We start from the raw sequence: 15,062 nt of genomic DNA on the forward strand, positions 1-15,062 counted from the left end.
GATGACGAAATCGTGAAGATAAGGGAAGAACTTTCTTTTCGATAAAAGAAAGTTTATCGGAAAACTCAGCTATGAACTTTAGGGTTAACTCAAATATCCCTATCAAGCACCCATATGAAGAAAAGAAAAACGCCTTTTGTTGAGAAAATCATCCTGAATTGTGTAGAATACAGCATGACTGTGGTTCACTTCAGTCGCAGATATGCACGATGAAAGGGTTTTTTCAGTGTTAATGCTAAGTTTGATAGGACTATAAACGATTGAATGGGTTAATGTAGATCGAAATTTGGAGATTTTCGCGAAATTTACTTTCGTTTGACACGAAAAACACGTCTCCTATTTTCGAGAAATAGAGTTATGTAAAAATGAGTTACATTGCATTACTTCACTTTTTATATGTCCAGACTTCTTACACAAAGTCTTGGTCTGGTTTCCGGAAACAAATCTAATCGATTTTAACACGGTGCTATTGGAATCAAATAGCATCAAAATACATATACAGTTGAATTATAATTAAGAATTTAAACTTCACAATAATCCTTTCTACAGGAGGACGAGGGAGATTAGATACACACCTTGATATAACATTGTCAACCGTGACTCCTAACCTGCCTGACAGAAAAACAGCCATTGGAAAGACTGACGTGAAGATTATTGAATTTTGTAACATATTTAATGACTGCAGCTCCAATCAGTCTATGGTGAGTATTTAACCTGACATATCCACAGCCAAGTGAACGCATATTTGTATTTGTGAGAGCCTTGCCAGCTTGTTCTCCTAACAACAGATTTATACCCCATTCACACCAAAGCTTGGTCTCTCAAAGTCCAACCCTACGTCCCCGTCTTGAGAGACTGGGGCGCAGCCAATCCCCTGTGTAGTGGATACAGTGGTAAGGTAAGGTAAACTTTATTTTACCATGGTGGCCCAATCAGCCGTAAGGCTGATATCCAGAGCGTCCCTGGAGTAAAAGGAATAGTAATTTAAAAATAGAGGATGTAATAATTTAAAAATACAAAATGTTAAAAATCGTGAGTATTCATCAAAAATTTAAAGGAAGAAAGTGACTCCGCGTTCTGAGTACAACGAAGCAACAAATTAAAAAGGGCTGTGCCCAAATATTTAAAAGTTCGTTTCCCAAGGCTTAGGTTTGGTTTGGGCATCTTCTGCGAGTGTCATAGCTATGTACATTGTAGTCTCTAACAAAATAGTTACATAAATACTGAGGTACTAGCTTATTTAAGCATTTATAAACTAAAACACATTTGTGTCTTTTCCGTTTCATTTCTAACTCAGCCACCCTAAAACATTAAAAGTGTCTTTAGTGGAGTCACACCTAAAAACTATGCAAGCAGCACGATTTTGTAACCGTTCAAGGGTTTTGCTGGGGGTGGATGACAGTTCACCCCATGTAGTGTTGGTATAACACAGGATTAGCTCGATAAGGGTATTATAGGCGCACTTCGCTGCCTTAAGAGTAAGGCAAGGTCTTATCCATGCTAAAAGTCCCAAACGCTAGTTGACTTTGTTACAAATAGAGTCAGTATGCTCTTTTCAGTGAAGCTGTTCATCGAGACCTTAAGATAATCGATCTTTGTCATGTTCTCTATGTCCTTGCCTTGGATCTGCAGAATAAAGTCTGATGAGTTTTGCAATAGTTGCTTTGTTCCAAAGAGTAGGCCTTTCGCTTTGATCAAATTAGTCTTAGTATTAGTCTGCTTCTCATCAACCACTGCTCGACTCGTTTGAGGTCTTGTAGATTTTCTCTGATGATGTTGATATCGAACCCAGTATAATAGATCACTTCGTCATCGGCATACATACTTATCGCCGAGTGTAGCAAACATTGAAGGAGGTCGTTTATGTATATCACAAATGGCAATGATTCCAGTAAGAAAACTTGAGGAACGCCGAAGTCTAGTGGATTACAGTAGGATTGATTAATTCCAGAACAAGCGACTTGAGAGGAAAAGGTTGCCTATTAGTCAAGGGATGACGCAGCGCAGACAGAGCAGACTGGACCCTATGCAGTCGACACCTTTTCTCTCTCCTAAGTCCACGTTCACATTCGGAACTTGGAATGTAAGAACTATGTTCTAACGAGAAAGGACAATTATTGTTGTAAATGAAATGAAGAGATACGGTCTGTCAATTCTTGGACTTCGTAAAACAAGATGAACATCATGTAGGGAAGTGAAAATGGCAGATGGCTCTACCATCCTATACTCAAGGAACCAAGACGACGGAGCTCCTGACACGAAAGGCGTTGCCTTCATGATAACACTATATGCGTAAAGCCATGATCTCTTCGGAACCAATCATCTCAAGACGTATTACAGCCTACTTCAGGACCACACACAAGAAGATAAGATCATGGATAATACAATGCTATGCACTAACAAATGGTGCCGAGGATGACGATAAGGACAACTTGTACAACTTACTGAGGCAGGTGATCAGCAAGTCAGAAGAGAAGGATGTAGTCATCATCATGGTTGATCTCGACGCTGCCCTACGGGTTCGAAACCTGGAGAGCGGTGAAGACAGCCACCAAAATGACAGAAATTCGTCAATCATCGTCTCAGACGCATCTTAAAAGTCAGATGGTCAGATAGGATATCCAATTAAGTGCTGGGGGAAAAAACAGGAAAATAGCCAATTGAAAATCAGATTTTCAAGAAAAAATGGCAATGGAAAGGGTATACCCTAAGGGAGTCTGTAAACAACATCACGAGGCAAGCAATAAAATGGAACCCACTAGGAAAATAGGTCGCCCCAAGATCACATTTACAAGAGACATAGAGTCAGACATGAAAAGATGGAACTACATATGGCACCAGCTGGAAAGGGCAGCCTCTGACAGAAGTAGATGGAGGACGTAAATCATCAATGGCCTACGCTCCACCAAGCCAAAAGTTAAACTAAAAGCACCAAAGTTTGGAAATGTTTTAAATCTGTTTCTTGAACTCGGCTTAAATTTTTTTTTTACAAAAGCTGCCTAAACCAAGTTTGTTGACTTCAAATTCAAGTTAGTGTCTACTTGAAACCTCTGAAAAATTCAGTTTTTCAGTTCTCTCTTTTTGATTTTCATTCATCTAAACCTGGTTTAACTAGACATGTTCTGCTGGTGTAAATGGGGTTTTTAAATCCTGTAAGTTACATTTAGTTACAAACCCTCAGGTTCCAAGTTTTCCGGCTACCTTAGTGTCTTAGCCGACTGCACTTTCATATGACTCATATGTATGCCATTAGAACTAACCAGTTATATAACCTTTGTGCACAGGGATATGCTACTTGCTGGGTGGAAAAAGACAGTTTGGAAATGTGCCTTTTGAAGTACTTTACAAGATCTAAAGAGAAAGACTGGAAAAACGAAATTGAAATTTTAAGAGAAATAGCTAAAAATGGTGCACATGACAACCTGATTGCATTCCGCTGGCATTCCGAAGGTAGGTCCATTTTGATATCATTATTAGCTCGTTGGAAATCAAATAAGGCGATGCAATTGTTGTGCTATTTTTTCATTTCAGTGTGTGATGTCAACATTGGTTTTCAAACGACCAAGCTACCATCCATAAAGAACGCTAACTTGTAAGTAGTAAATTAAACTGCCCAAAACTTTTCTAAATTGTTTGAAACTATAATTCCTCGAAGCAAACCAAAGGTCGAAAAAAGAAAATCAAAAGAAAAAAAAATTGGTCTTTTTTGAAATTAAGAAGTTTATATGCTAGAAGCTATCACTGAGCCAAAAGGAGCTGGCTTTAGCTATTTCAAAATTAACAGCAGGTTTTCCGTTGTAGGTTAATTTGCTTTGCCTTTGTGTCAAGCACCTCGTTGAGCGATTTCCTTGAGGAAGGTGTTGGAAGATGTGAACCAAGTATTACCCAACTGCTAATTGTACTTTTAGATGTTGTCAAGGCTGTTGAACACCTTCACAAAACAGGAATCTGCTCTACCACTGAGCTATAGGAGACTCATGGCAGGCTAAGCCATTTAGCTAGGTCCATGGTGACAAACTTACTGCCCACTGCTAGGATGGAAATGTTAAATGTAATGCTTTTGCGCAATGATGATGAAAATGGAATTGGTAAATATTAAGCCTCGGTCCCTTTACAAGCACTGGACACTTCTCACGTTGTCTTAACGCAAACTTCCTCTGACTTTTAGGTTCGACCAGTGAAAGGAGTACTTGGAAACTTTGGACGAGCCTTTTTGCTTAAACAAAATGACAACTCTTCCTTTTTGCGCCAAGAAGATCTTCGACAATTTCGCAAATTGATGGAAACAGTTGTTGGTTACAGAAATTTTGCACGGAAAACAAATGAGGTAAGTATAGCAATTACTAAACAAAGAATCGAAAGTATCTCATTGTTGATGGAAAAATGTTCTCACTTTTCATTGGGGAATTGTAGATCAAGGAGATTCTTGCACTGTGCAAGGGCAACGAGGACGACACACGAGACGCCACACATATCCGGGAAACACTTCAAAGAATAAGTAGCTCCCTAAAGGAAAGTGCGAGGTTCTAACACAGCCAAGCATCGCAACGACAAAATTGTAACTACAGTTGCATCTAAACGAGAATCTCACAATGCATGCATGTATTAAACATGGTTTGTTTTCATGTAATGACTTAACTAGTAATATTTCTCCAGTCGAAAGGAACCATCGACTTTTTTCAACCTTTATACACTAGTATGTTAGATTATAGATTAGCCGCATTTTTTCCCCGTAATTCCTGTAGTTACACACAGGATGCGTGTTTACACAAGGCAATCAAAATTATCCAGACAACGCCGATTATTTCACTCTTTTGATCTTAAATACTCAATTGAGTATGCTACTTAAGAACTCAAGTTTTAAGTAAAATAAAGAATCTTGGTTTATTAGATACTGCACAAGGAAGTTTGTTGATAAGACGTTTAACCTTTTAACTGGTTATTATTATAATAATCATTATCATTATTATTTTTTTTTGGTTGACTTCTGATTGCGCCTAGCCAATCACTGGGTCGAGTCTGTCGACCTCGTTCTGATTTGTCTGACAAATAAAGGTCTAAATCGGACAAATATCTTCGGTTCTGTTGAATGACTTTTCATTCAAAGAGATAATAATAGAACAAATGAAATTTATCTCCGAAAATTCTTTGAGGGGGAAACGAAGAGAGGAGATATCGTAGTTGCGAAATTTACCCACAAAACCTTGCTAACCTCGTAAGAAATTACCCGACACGACTATGAGGACCAGGTTGTTCAAACCGGGATAATTTACCCTGCATCTTTACCCCAACATCTTTTTTATGACCTATTCGTCGATTTACATTACACTTTTTTTTAATCAAAAGATACTATCTTCCTATTTGTGTTATTATCGAGTCTTAAAATTTAACCAAAACTGCGGCTTCAAAATGTACCACACTATTGAAGAAATGTAAAATGGTTTCCGTGTTTACATAGCCTGATGTAAACACGCGGGAGGTTGGGAGAACACGAGATAAGCGTAGGAAACCACGACGCGAAGCGGAGTGGTTTCCAGCTTATCGATTGTTCTCCCAACCTCCCAAGTGGTTTAATGGCCAAATGGTTTAATGGCCAATCAGAGCGCGTGTACTATTTGGATTATTTTATAAAAAACCTTTGTGTATATTGCAGAAGTTTAAAACGTTTTCGGCGCAAACCAGGATTCGTTTCTCCATTTCACCAAACTTGCAATTAAAGCATGCAATGTACTCATTCCTATTGTCCAAATCTAAATCTCTGTTGCTCTCAGCTGGTTTAAAAACGTTTTTCAGACAAGTTCCGTGTAAAAATTATTCAAATTAAAGGAGGAAAAATATAAATCAAACAAGTGTACTATTGATAGGCTGAACTGAATAAACAGTTACTTTTCCTAACTGTGGATTGCAAACAGAATACTTAAAGAATGTCCAACCATGTGCAGCGGCTCCTAAAACACAGGGAAAACAATCAGAAATGTATTCTCAGGAAAGGTAATGGGTTTCATGGTTCAAAATTTGCTAATCAAATTTAACAATCAAAAACAGCAGAACTTACCAAACTCGCCATCCTTGTTGACTACTACCAAGCCCCCACTATACTTTGGGTAATATTTTGCTATTCGTGTAAGAGCTAGTGTTGCTGCTTCCGTTGGACTTTTACCCTGACGCATGAACTCAACTGCCTGAAAACTGCACCAAAAATAAAAGAAGAAAAAAATCCTCTCAGTTGAGTTGTGTAATTGTTAATTATTAAAGCTTAGACAAAAAGCGTAATTTCCTTCGTTGGGAATAAACTGTTGGCTGGTAAGAGCTAGTGGACAATGCTTAGTATGTTCTGGTAACATAAGGAATAGCAGCCAGTGGCTGCATCAGTTCTTTCATTTTTTATTTGGTTAGATTTTAAATATCAGCAATAATATAAATAGCTGGGTGCCAATATTTTCATACTGTCAACGAGTCCCTCTCTCCACAAAAGGTTCATTAATGACCAGGATTTAACCATTAAACCTGAAATACCTCTATTTGCAACCTGGCAAAAGTGGCCTTTTACCTCGGAAGAAATCGCATCATGATATCTCCATCGCCTGTTGCAGCAGCACCTCCTACCTCATTATCAACGTATGCTCCAGCTCCAGCAATGGGTGAGTCTCCCACACGCCTGTGCAACAAATAGATAAATAAAAAAAATAAAAAAAAAGGAGTTTACTAGTAAAGTAAGGCAGGAACAGACTAAACAGCCACAGTTTTCTTGGACAACCATCTTCACTTCTTAGTGTTGGTCTGTTTAATGAGTCAATAGCAAAGAAAAAATATCAAAAGAAAGAAAAAGGAAAGGGACAATACATTTTTCAGAAAGACATTAGAAACAAACACGTGAAACTACACAATGCCACATTAAAATGCTTCTAACTACCAGTACTTTGACTCGGCTGTTCTCTTACCCAGGAATCTTGTGGTTTGCTCCATTTGTACTCGTTCCTGCAGCAATGTTCCCAACTCTGTCCACTACAATCATACCTGAAAAATTAAATATGTTATCTATATTGAGTGGAAAAACACAAAAGTTTTCAGTTACTATCTTCCAGACTTGCATATTATTGGTCATTTATAAGCAAAAGGATCAGTCCATCAATACCAGCCCAAGTCAGGTGCAAAAAAGGCTCAATATAGGGATCTTCTCCTCACCAATTGTATCATGATTTTGCCGCCCAATGTCTGAATGTGAAGTCGGCCTTGAACTTTTCCGTTCCCTGTGGAAACCAATTATTAATTAATACTTAGACAATAAAGCCTATTCTTGCTCTCTGAGACTGTGGTTTACAGACAGAACATGAATTTTCACACCTTTACAGCAACATTCTAAGCTATATATGAAGGGTCTGGATATCGTAGAACATAGCACTGTTCTGAATGACTGTCATCCAGTTCAACATATACTGTTTGAACAACAGTAGTTCGGTCCCTGCTAAGGTTAAGTAAAGCTGGTTAAGCAATGAATCTTTCAGTTTGAGTGTGTTGAATTGATAAACTGTAAGCACTGTTGGTGGGTAAGAATAAACTTACCCTGTCACAGGTTTGTAAGGACCACATGACTGATGAGGATCAGGAACCACGTCCTATAGCAAAGGAATGATAATCAGTTCTGAACAATAAGCATTTAGTTACTAGGCATCTCAGTAAGCAATACAGTCCTGACATCCAAAAGAAACTATAATCACATCTTAACTGAAGCCACATAGAGCTCTTCTAGAAATATACCACCTATATAATATGAATACAAGATACTATTTCAACACTATTTCAAATCTCCAGTTGCCCCTGCAGCATGGTTCAAAGTGACATGCAAATGCATTAAAGAAAGAAATAAATAAAACAAAGAAAAATATTTTACCATGTCAACTTTACCTTCCAAAAGTTGGGTTGGCAATTATTCTTTTCCCAGTCTCTCCACATCTGCCTGAAAGTCATAAAATAGGGTTGTAGACAATAAAATTGGCGGATGTAGCACTCATCTAGTTCAGTGTTGTTTTAGCTGACCCATTCCACAGCTCATCAAAGAGCAGCCAAAGTAAAAGAGAGTACATCTTAATATGAAACATTTCCTGAGCTAATTTGCCCAGCATATGTAAAAATCAAAATTAGTTCAGGTGGTATGCGAAAAAAAAAAAAAAAGTTTTGGCAGCAGCATGTTTTCAGGATTCTTTGTTAGGTGTGAAAACATGGTGGTAGGTTGTCAAAACAATACAGGACCCAAGATTATAAGTTTAATCAAGAAAATGCAAACCATAGAATGCAGCTTGAACTACTGACCGACAAAAAAAACACAGGATTAATGCTTAACAACCGCAGTACAAATATGAATTATTTCATACAAAACTTTACATTAATGCTTAACTCTCCAAAAATCTGTTGCATGTAAAAATACCATGGGCATTTGTGAAAATACTTCATCTTAATTATATTTTCTCATTATACTTTTACCAATAACAATTACAATTTTTTTAATTGCGTTAAATACATTTCATTATTGTTTATTCATTTCATTACAATTTTTCATTGTTTTTGCCTACAGAACTGAGTGTTAGAAGCATTGTTCACATGTTATTACTCTCTAGCTTGCATACCATGAGTGGTTAGTGTGCAAGTCTTCATTTGTGAATCCCATCTGCACTGCAAACTGGGTAGCTTTTAGAAAAAACACAACATATCTATGTTAAATGAATGATTGTCTTGTATGATGCAGTACATCGTCGTTGTCATCACTTCAAGATATCCTCTCATTATTTCACAGTGCCATAATTTCCTTACTCCACCATTCCACCTCTAGGAATGGTCTGGATTCTACTTTGTCTCCTAGAATATTCCAAACATTTTGACAATTGGGGAGTACCCACCAAAGCAGCCTCTTTGCTAGCTCTTGCAAGAGTCACCAATTTCACCTCATCCCACTTATATAAGCAGTCAGAGAGTAGTACCTTATGGGATTATTTAATATCTGTATCTGTAGTCTGCCTAAAGTTGCTATTGATACAGGACTATAACTAGCACATCACCAGCAAAAGTTGGTGAAAAGCATATAAGAAGAAAAGGCTGCTCACAATGCTATCTTACCATCATCTCCTACCAAAAATGTCTCTGAGGTGTGTTCCATGACACTGCGTGCAACTGAAATGGCTCTTTTCACTCTCTTTAGACAGCCAACAGCTCCAACATCATGTGTAACACTAAAAAGGAAAAAAGTGAACCATTTGACCCCTTAAGGTGTAACACAACATAACATTACAGCCCTATATGGTGTCTGAGCTGTAAGCTGACTATATATCAGACTTACTGGCCTAATAATTACTTACTATGGAAAATAATTTTTACCTCATTAAGAAACTGCATTAAAATATGAGATATCTTAACCATGAGTTACATAAATCCTTGTAATCAACATACATATAAGTTGAGAAAATGTACCATAACTAATTACATTGATTATTAATTTCAGTGCATTGGATTAGGTTTACAAAATGGTAATGACTGAGGGGAATCTATGACTCAGACACTATTTTACTGTCATGGCCCCACTTTGGCAAAAAGTGGGGAAAATAATAGTTAGTGGTAAATTTTTAACAGCCTTGATCAGTTTTTTGGCAAATTGAACTTTGCCACGACTAATTCTGTTTGCTTTCTTCTATCACCAAGAGAGTCCTAAAAAGCCCTGTCTATGAATGTGGCCCCATTTGGTGTGTGAGTTGACAAGCTTATACCTTTCTTTTTTCACTTGTGCATAACAAAAAAATTTAAGGGTTCCTCCTCTCCCTCAGGTCACAATTACAGTTACATGCATGTAACCAAAGATTGACTGCTAATGTTATAAACCCCACCCATTTATGAGTTCCTCTGGCCATGGACCCATCTTTATTTCAACACCATCAAAGTTTCAAGGCAAACTTACCCATTCATAATCATGGCATCTAATGTTGTCTCTCCATCTTCATTGGGGCTGTCAACATGAACATAATAAATATCAGTTATAGACATTTTTCTTGTGGTAAACCATGAAAAACGTAGAGTAAAAGCCACACATAATTTTGGCACACTGGGTGGACAAAAAATCTGAGGTGTGGCTCACAAATGGAACTCAATGTAGCTTGGGTTTCATGGACCTCACTGTGATTGATTAGTCATGGTCGTGCAAAAAATGTTTATGAAAGAACACAGAAAAAAAGACTAAAGGTATGTTGCTGATGATCTCTTCTTCAGTTAACAAATGTGGTTTTGGCCATATTCCTACATCAATCTTTCCATCTCTTCATTGTTACCTTTAATGCCTACAAAGAGATGTTAACAGTTTAAGTCTTAATCACCCTTGATAATTTAGACTAATGGAATTTAAATTGGAAGTTGAATCTAGTTATTCACTTTAAATTTCATATCTTCCCAAAATGGATACAAGTATTCAAAATGTCAAAATCAGGCTTGTTAAGAGTAATCATATTGTCAGAGTAAACATAAACATTTGCAGAACTTCAGACTCACCTAGCAGTGTCCATTACTAACATCAGCCTATATTTTTATGAACTAACCTTCCACCAAACCCTACAGTGCCATCACATTGCTCCATTTCACACACTGTGCATCCAGATTCAACCGCATCCAGCGCACTTCCTTTGTCACTTGAAATAACATGCCAAGCTATTCAAAATTTGAATAAATACAAAGGCAAGTTTTGCATTCAAATTGCTATCCAGTTTATAGATAACTCAACACATATTATGTGGGATAATTTCTGATGACCAATTACTAAAATAAAAAATGTGCTGCATTTTTTCAAAGACCTAATTTATTATAAACATGTAAAAATGATGAACAGATAACAAAAAGCAGTTAAATGAGTAAATTAATGTGTACATATGATTATACCCAGTCATAAAAATACAACATATTACAATATAGAAAATATTCATTAAATGACACTATTACATGTTATTTCTTTGGTTGATTCCTTTCTTGTGTTTGCATGACCAAAATATGTTTCTTTGACATGCATTTTTAATATATTCTGTGAATACATGAGTGTTAATCAGTAAATGTTTTTAAACAGTTTTTGAAAAAAATTGTTCCAAAAGTATTCTTCTAGTAGTCTGTGTGTATTTCATATTGATTGCATTGGCAACTGCATTCTCTATCCAAGACAGGAAGATGGGTCTGCAACACTTTCTTGTGGCCTATTATGGAGTATCCCAATTTCTACATGCATTTCGTGTAGAATAAACACTCTCCCAGAGGCTTGTGTGTAGACAGAGAAGAATGCAAGTGACTGGTGGAATACTTCATGAATACTAGGAAGGAAGACATCTTAGATCAAATGCCTCCTGATCTCAGATTGCCAGAGGTTGAAATATCAAAAACATGTCAAAGAATGGCACAGTTGCATCAAGCAGAAGAATCACAAAAATAACAATCTTTGTTGGCAATGAAACTTCAGTTCATTTCAGTCAAGTTTGATTGTGTGAGTAAGATCTAAATCTTGAAAAGCAAGTTTGTTTTGCAGTTTCTCCCCTTGTATCTTGCTTCAAACAAAGCTGTAAAATATGCAAACTCTCAATTCATCTGACAGAAATTGGAGTGCATAGTACACTGACATCATCTAGTGAAGGAGCACCATGAAAGGAATTAACCCTTTACACCCTAACATTTGTATGCATATTTTCTATGCTGTTTTCTCCACATTTCCTGTGGCATTAACAAGGAGAATTTGTTTAACAATCAAGATTTTCTTTGGTTGGTGATCATTTCCTTTATTCTTGTGACCTTAGTGTGTGATTCAGGGGTGATATTGTAAGGAGAAATTAGACAGTAGCAGGGCTGTAGGGAGGAATGGTGCATTCACACCCCCCTGGGCTAGGAAAGTTTGTTTACCACATACTGTTAATTCAAAAGCGACTTCAGAATGCAGTCTCAGGTAGTCTCATGCTCCTGGACCCCAAAGAATCTTTTGTCTCTGGTGTAGAAAATTCCTGCCTTTGCCCTCCCCCCTTACATGTGAAAAAACTTGTCTATGGACCTGGCTAGTCACTTAGTATAGGGTCCAAGGATTAATTAGGGAAGTTACAACTCACTAATTATTTTCACACAAGGGGAGAGAAATGCAAACATATTGAGAGCCAGAAAACATCATTTGGTGGTTTAGATTAAAGCCAACCATTATACCATGATGTTTGAAAGGAGAGTATTTTGAAGGATGGATTGAAACTTGTCAATTTTCTTGCTCTCAGCATGAGGCTTCCAAGCTCAGTTGGTAGTAGCTCCCAACTAGTATCAAAGCCTGATTTTTTTCAGGCTTATCTTCTGCAATCACTTAAACTGTAGTCTACCAGCAATGGTAATTTATTTGCTCGCTTGTTGAGTTCTTTTCACACCCCTTTGTTTCTTTGTTATATCTGTCTTTTTTGTCAATCAAACATCGAAATGTGACAATAATTTGTTAATTCCCTTGAAAGGTTGGTACTTTGACACCAAAAGTTGAGACTTGACTGACATACCATATTTTCACAAATAAGTACCAGCACTCTAGTAAGCAACCTCCCACAAATGAGCAGCCCACCCCTTGGGCCATAGTTTCAAACAAGTGCCCCCATTCAAAACCGCCTCCCCTTGGCCTCTTCCCTCACTTACTTAAATAGTAGGGATACAAGAAAAACATGTCTCTAATTTGCCACTTTATGTATAACTACGTAAGCTTTAACTGTAGCTGCATCAGTACAAGGCAATATGTTCTTCTCTATTGCAGTTATTTCTATCTCCATGTGCTCATTGAGTTCTATATATGTGTTATCTGTTCTTTTAATTTTTGTCCTATTGCTGCACAATTGAGCTTCCTCCTTCCAATTAGCACCCCCCCTCCCTCCCAAGTGCTTATTTAAGGAGCTATGGTAACTGAGCATTCTTCTCAGGTCAAAAATTTATCAGAGATATAACCATGCCTGTATAAAAAAAATACATTTTTCTTTTCCAACCATAAATATGAATTCTAATGAATGTTTGACTGTAATGAAAAGTTTTTTCCTGGTGTAGAAGGGCAAAAGATCCTTGAAATTTTGGACAACTGATAGCTTCTGGTCCCCCCCCCCCCCTCCAAATAAATCTTGCTAGGTATGCCTGATGAGATCCCAAAGCAAGTCAGTGGTGTGAACACATGCATTATTGGAAATGGGTATCTGGTCAGTTCACCACCACAAAAAACTTGCCATCACTATGAGTCAAATCACCACCAGTGGCAATTTGACTCAAGTGTTATGTATATTCTGTCGAATGAAAGCTAAGATGTAGTAGTATATTGCAAAAAGGGAAAGGGACTCCATACTTATGTGACTAGTGTGTCAATTATTTTCACCATGTCATTTTCACCAGTGCTTATGAAATAGCATGAAACTTGCATCAAATGAAGGCTAGGAAGTGGCAGTATGTCGTGACCATAAAAGCCCCTACAAATACACTGAAGTTTTCAGAAACAGACTTGGCGTCCTCTCTTTGTTTTAAGCTCAAATAATGTTGACATATGACCTTTAACACAAGTTTCTCGTTCTGAACATGATGAATTTGCTATCAAATCTAATGAAAGCCTAGATCTCGAAGTATATTCATTTATGGGTTTTGATGATGCAAAATTTTGCAGAAAGCAACTTGGCTTTTGTCAGGAGTCACTGAAGGGCAAATGGATCAACCCTTGAATTTATTAAAATAATAAGTAGCATGTCAGGGATATTCTGCCAACTACTACATTTGTTAAACTATTTGATCAATACCATTGCAAAACAAAGCACTATTGTTGAAGTCTCTTTCTCTGGATTTCTAAAAACTTTTAACACATTTTGATTAAGGAGCACCCCCCTGGCTATATACACACTTTTCTATGTTGCAATAGACTACTATATCGATCTTTGCTTTAATTTGATAAAAGTTTCATGCAGTTTCATAAACATCTGCAATTTGGTGAAAATCACCCTGGTTTTCCCATGTGTAGACTGATCAATATATTCATGATATCAACATGTTTTTTTTTCCATTTGACGGTTAATGTTCCATAATTGGGACAATACTCAAAAAGTTTGAGTTCCTTTTGCCATATTTGTTCATTCTTCTAATTTTGAAATATACCAATAAAAGTTTGCTCTCATTTGATGTAAGTTTCATGGGAAGGATAAACATAACGCCTGAGTCAAATCGCCACCGGTGGCGATTTGACTGTCAGTGGTGGGAAGTCAGGTGGGGGCGAGTTTGGTGGTGGCAAATAATGACTATAAACACTTGAAATGTTTTGAGATTAGCTAAAATTCTTTGAATTACTCAAATTTGATTTTTGATCTTCGATTTACTATTTAGTTCCGCCAACCTTGTAAGTGGATCACTGCTTCAGTTATACAGTAAGCTTATAGTGCTCGAATAATTAAGCTTGTCGATTGTATGCTTGAGCCTCTTTCATATCCTACCTTCAGCTGTTGCATTTGTAAAAGGCCATGTATTTATCACAACTGGGAGACTCTTGGGGGTCGAAGTTTCACCATATTTAAAAATTTGTCCTTCCACAAACAAAAATAAAACTAAAATTACTACTTGACAATATCGACCTGACACTTCCTCCATAATGGCTTTAATCGAACCAATCTTCCCACGGTCGATCACTTCTGCTGCATTCACGCTTTGCATGCCTACAATCTAATATAGTTTTTTTTCGTTTTCTGTTTGAAAGCGTTTTCCTTTTTTTGTCCCTCTTTCTTATCCTTTTTTGTTATAAGATTAATATTTACTTTCCTTCGTACTTGAAGCGGTAAAATTTCCGCACAGCCCCATACTACATTATGCATTCAGTTCTTGAATAGAGAAAACAATGACAAAAACAATACATTGCCATTGGGAAATCAGATTTGTTTTACAATAGTATGGGGCTCTGCGGAAATTTTACCCTTGAAGCAAAGTGAATAAATTCAACATTAATTACGATGAAGGACGAAAGCGAAACTGAAAACAAAACAAAAGAATCTGCTTACGTGTACCGCTTACATAATTGGCTA

The 15,062-nt window shown here is 37.1% G+C and overlaps 2 protein-coding genes across 4 annotated transcripts in view; one reads left to right on the plus strand and one right to left on the minus strand.

Moving 5' to 3' along the window:
- Nucleotides 1-4,004, plus strand: part of LOC113680389 (uncharacterized) — a 44,245-nt gene extending 40,241 nt beyond the window's left edge. The window contains exons 52-55 of the mRNA XM_089192044.1: nucleotides 550-701; nucleotides 3,285-3,450; nucleotides 3,532-3,592; nucleotides 3,802-4,004. Coding sequence (XP_089048170.1) covers nucleotides 550-701; nucleotides 3,285-3,450; nucleotides 3,532-3,592; nucleotides 3,802-3,970 — 548 coding nt within the window. The 3' untranslated portion in view covers nucleotides 3,971-4,004. The remainder of the gene's footprint in view (nucleotides 1-549; nucleotides 702-3,284; nucleotides 3,451-3,531; nucleotides 3,593-3,801) is intronic.
- LOC113680388 (N(4)-(Beta-N-acetylglucosaminyl)-L-asparaginase) lies at nucleotides 897-14,817 on the minus strand. 3 transcript variants are annotated; one of them, XR_016182450.1, is made up of 13 exons: nucleotides 14,481-14,817; nucleotides 10,575-10,683; nucleotides 9,944-9,991; nucleotides 9,112-9,224; nucleotides 8,625-8,685; nucleotides 7,906-7,957; nucleotides 7,564-7,616; nucleotides 7,186-7,250; nucleotides 6,942-7,017; nucleotides 6,551-6,658; nucleotides 6,056-6,189; nucleotides 2,446-2,632; nucleotides 897-962 (listed from the first exon to the last, which is right to left on the minus strand). XR_016182450.1 is itself a non-coding variant. In XM_089192045.1 (12 exons), exons 1-12 carry the CDS (start codon nucleotides 14,695-14,697, stop codon nucleotides 2,601-2,603), a joined length of 1,068 nt encoding a protein of 355 aa, XP_089048171.1. In that variant the 5' UTR covers nucleotides 14,698-14,817; the 3' UTR covers nucleotides 897-2,600. The 3 variants fall into 3 exon arrangements, 2 of the variants coding, with proteins under 2 accessions (XP_089048171.1, XP_027053216.1); XM_089192045.1 differs by having other exon boundaries at nucleotides 897-2,632; XM_027197415.2 differs by lacking the exons at nucleotides 897-962; nucleotides 2,446-2,632 and adding an exon at nucleotides 4,859-5,948.
- Nucleotides 14,818-15,062: the final 245 nt, after the last annotated feature.

Source organism: Pocillopora damicornis, chromosome 13 (genome assembly GCF_964200805.1).
Source record: "Pocillopora damicornis chromosome 13, jaPocDami1.2, whole genome shotgun sequence".
Classification (NCBI taxonomy): Eukaryota; Metazoa; Cnidaria; class Anthozoa; order Scleractinia; family Pocilloporidae; genus Pocillopora; species Pocillopora damicornis.

Bases quoted from the DNA above. Each gene is read 5' to 3' on its own strand.
- LOC113680388 (XM_027197415.2), bottom strand. From the start codon at position 14,697: ATGCAAAGCGTGAATGCAGCAGAAGTGATCGACCGTGGGAAGATTGGT. The intron at 6,659-6,941 runs GTAAGAGAACAG...TTTGTTGCACAG, and splicing joins GCAAACCACAAGATTCCTGG to GCGTGTGGGAGACTCACCCA. The intron at 5,949-6,055 runs GTAAGTTCTGCT...CCTGTGTTTTAG, and splicing joins CAACAAGGATGGCGAGTTTG to GAGCCGCTGCACATGGTTGG.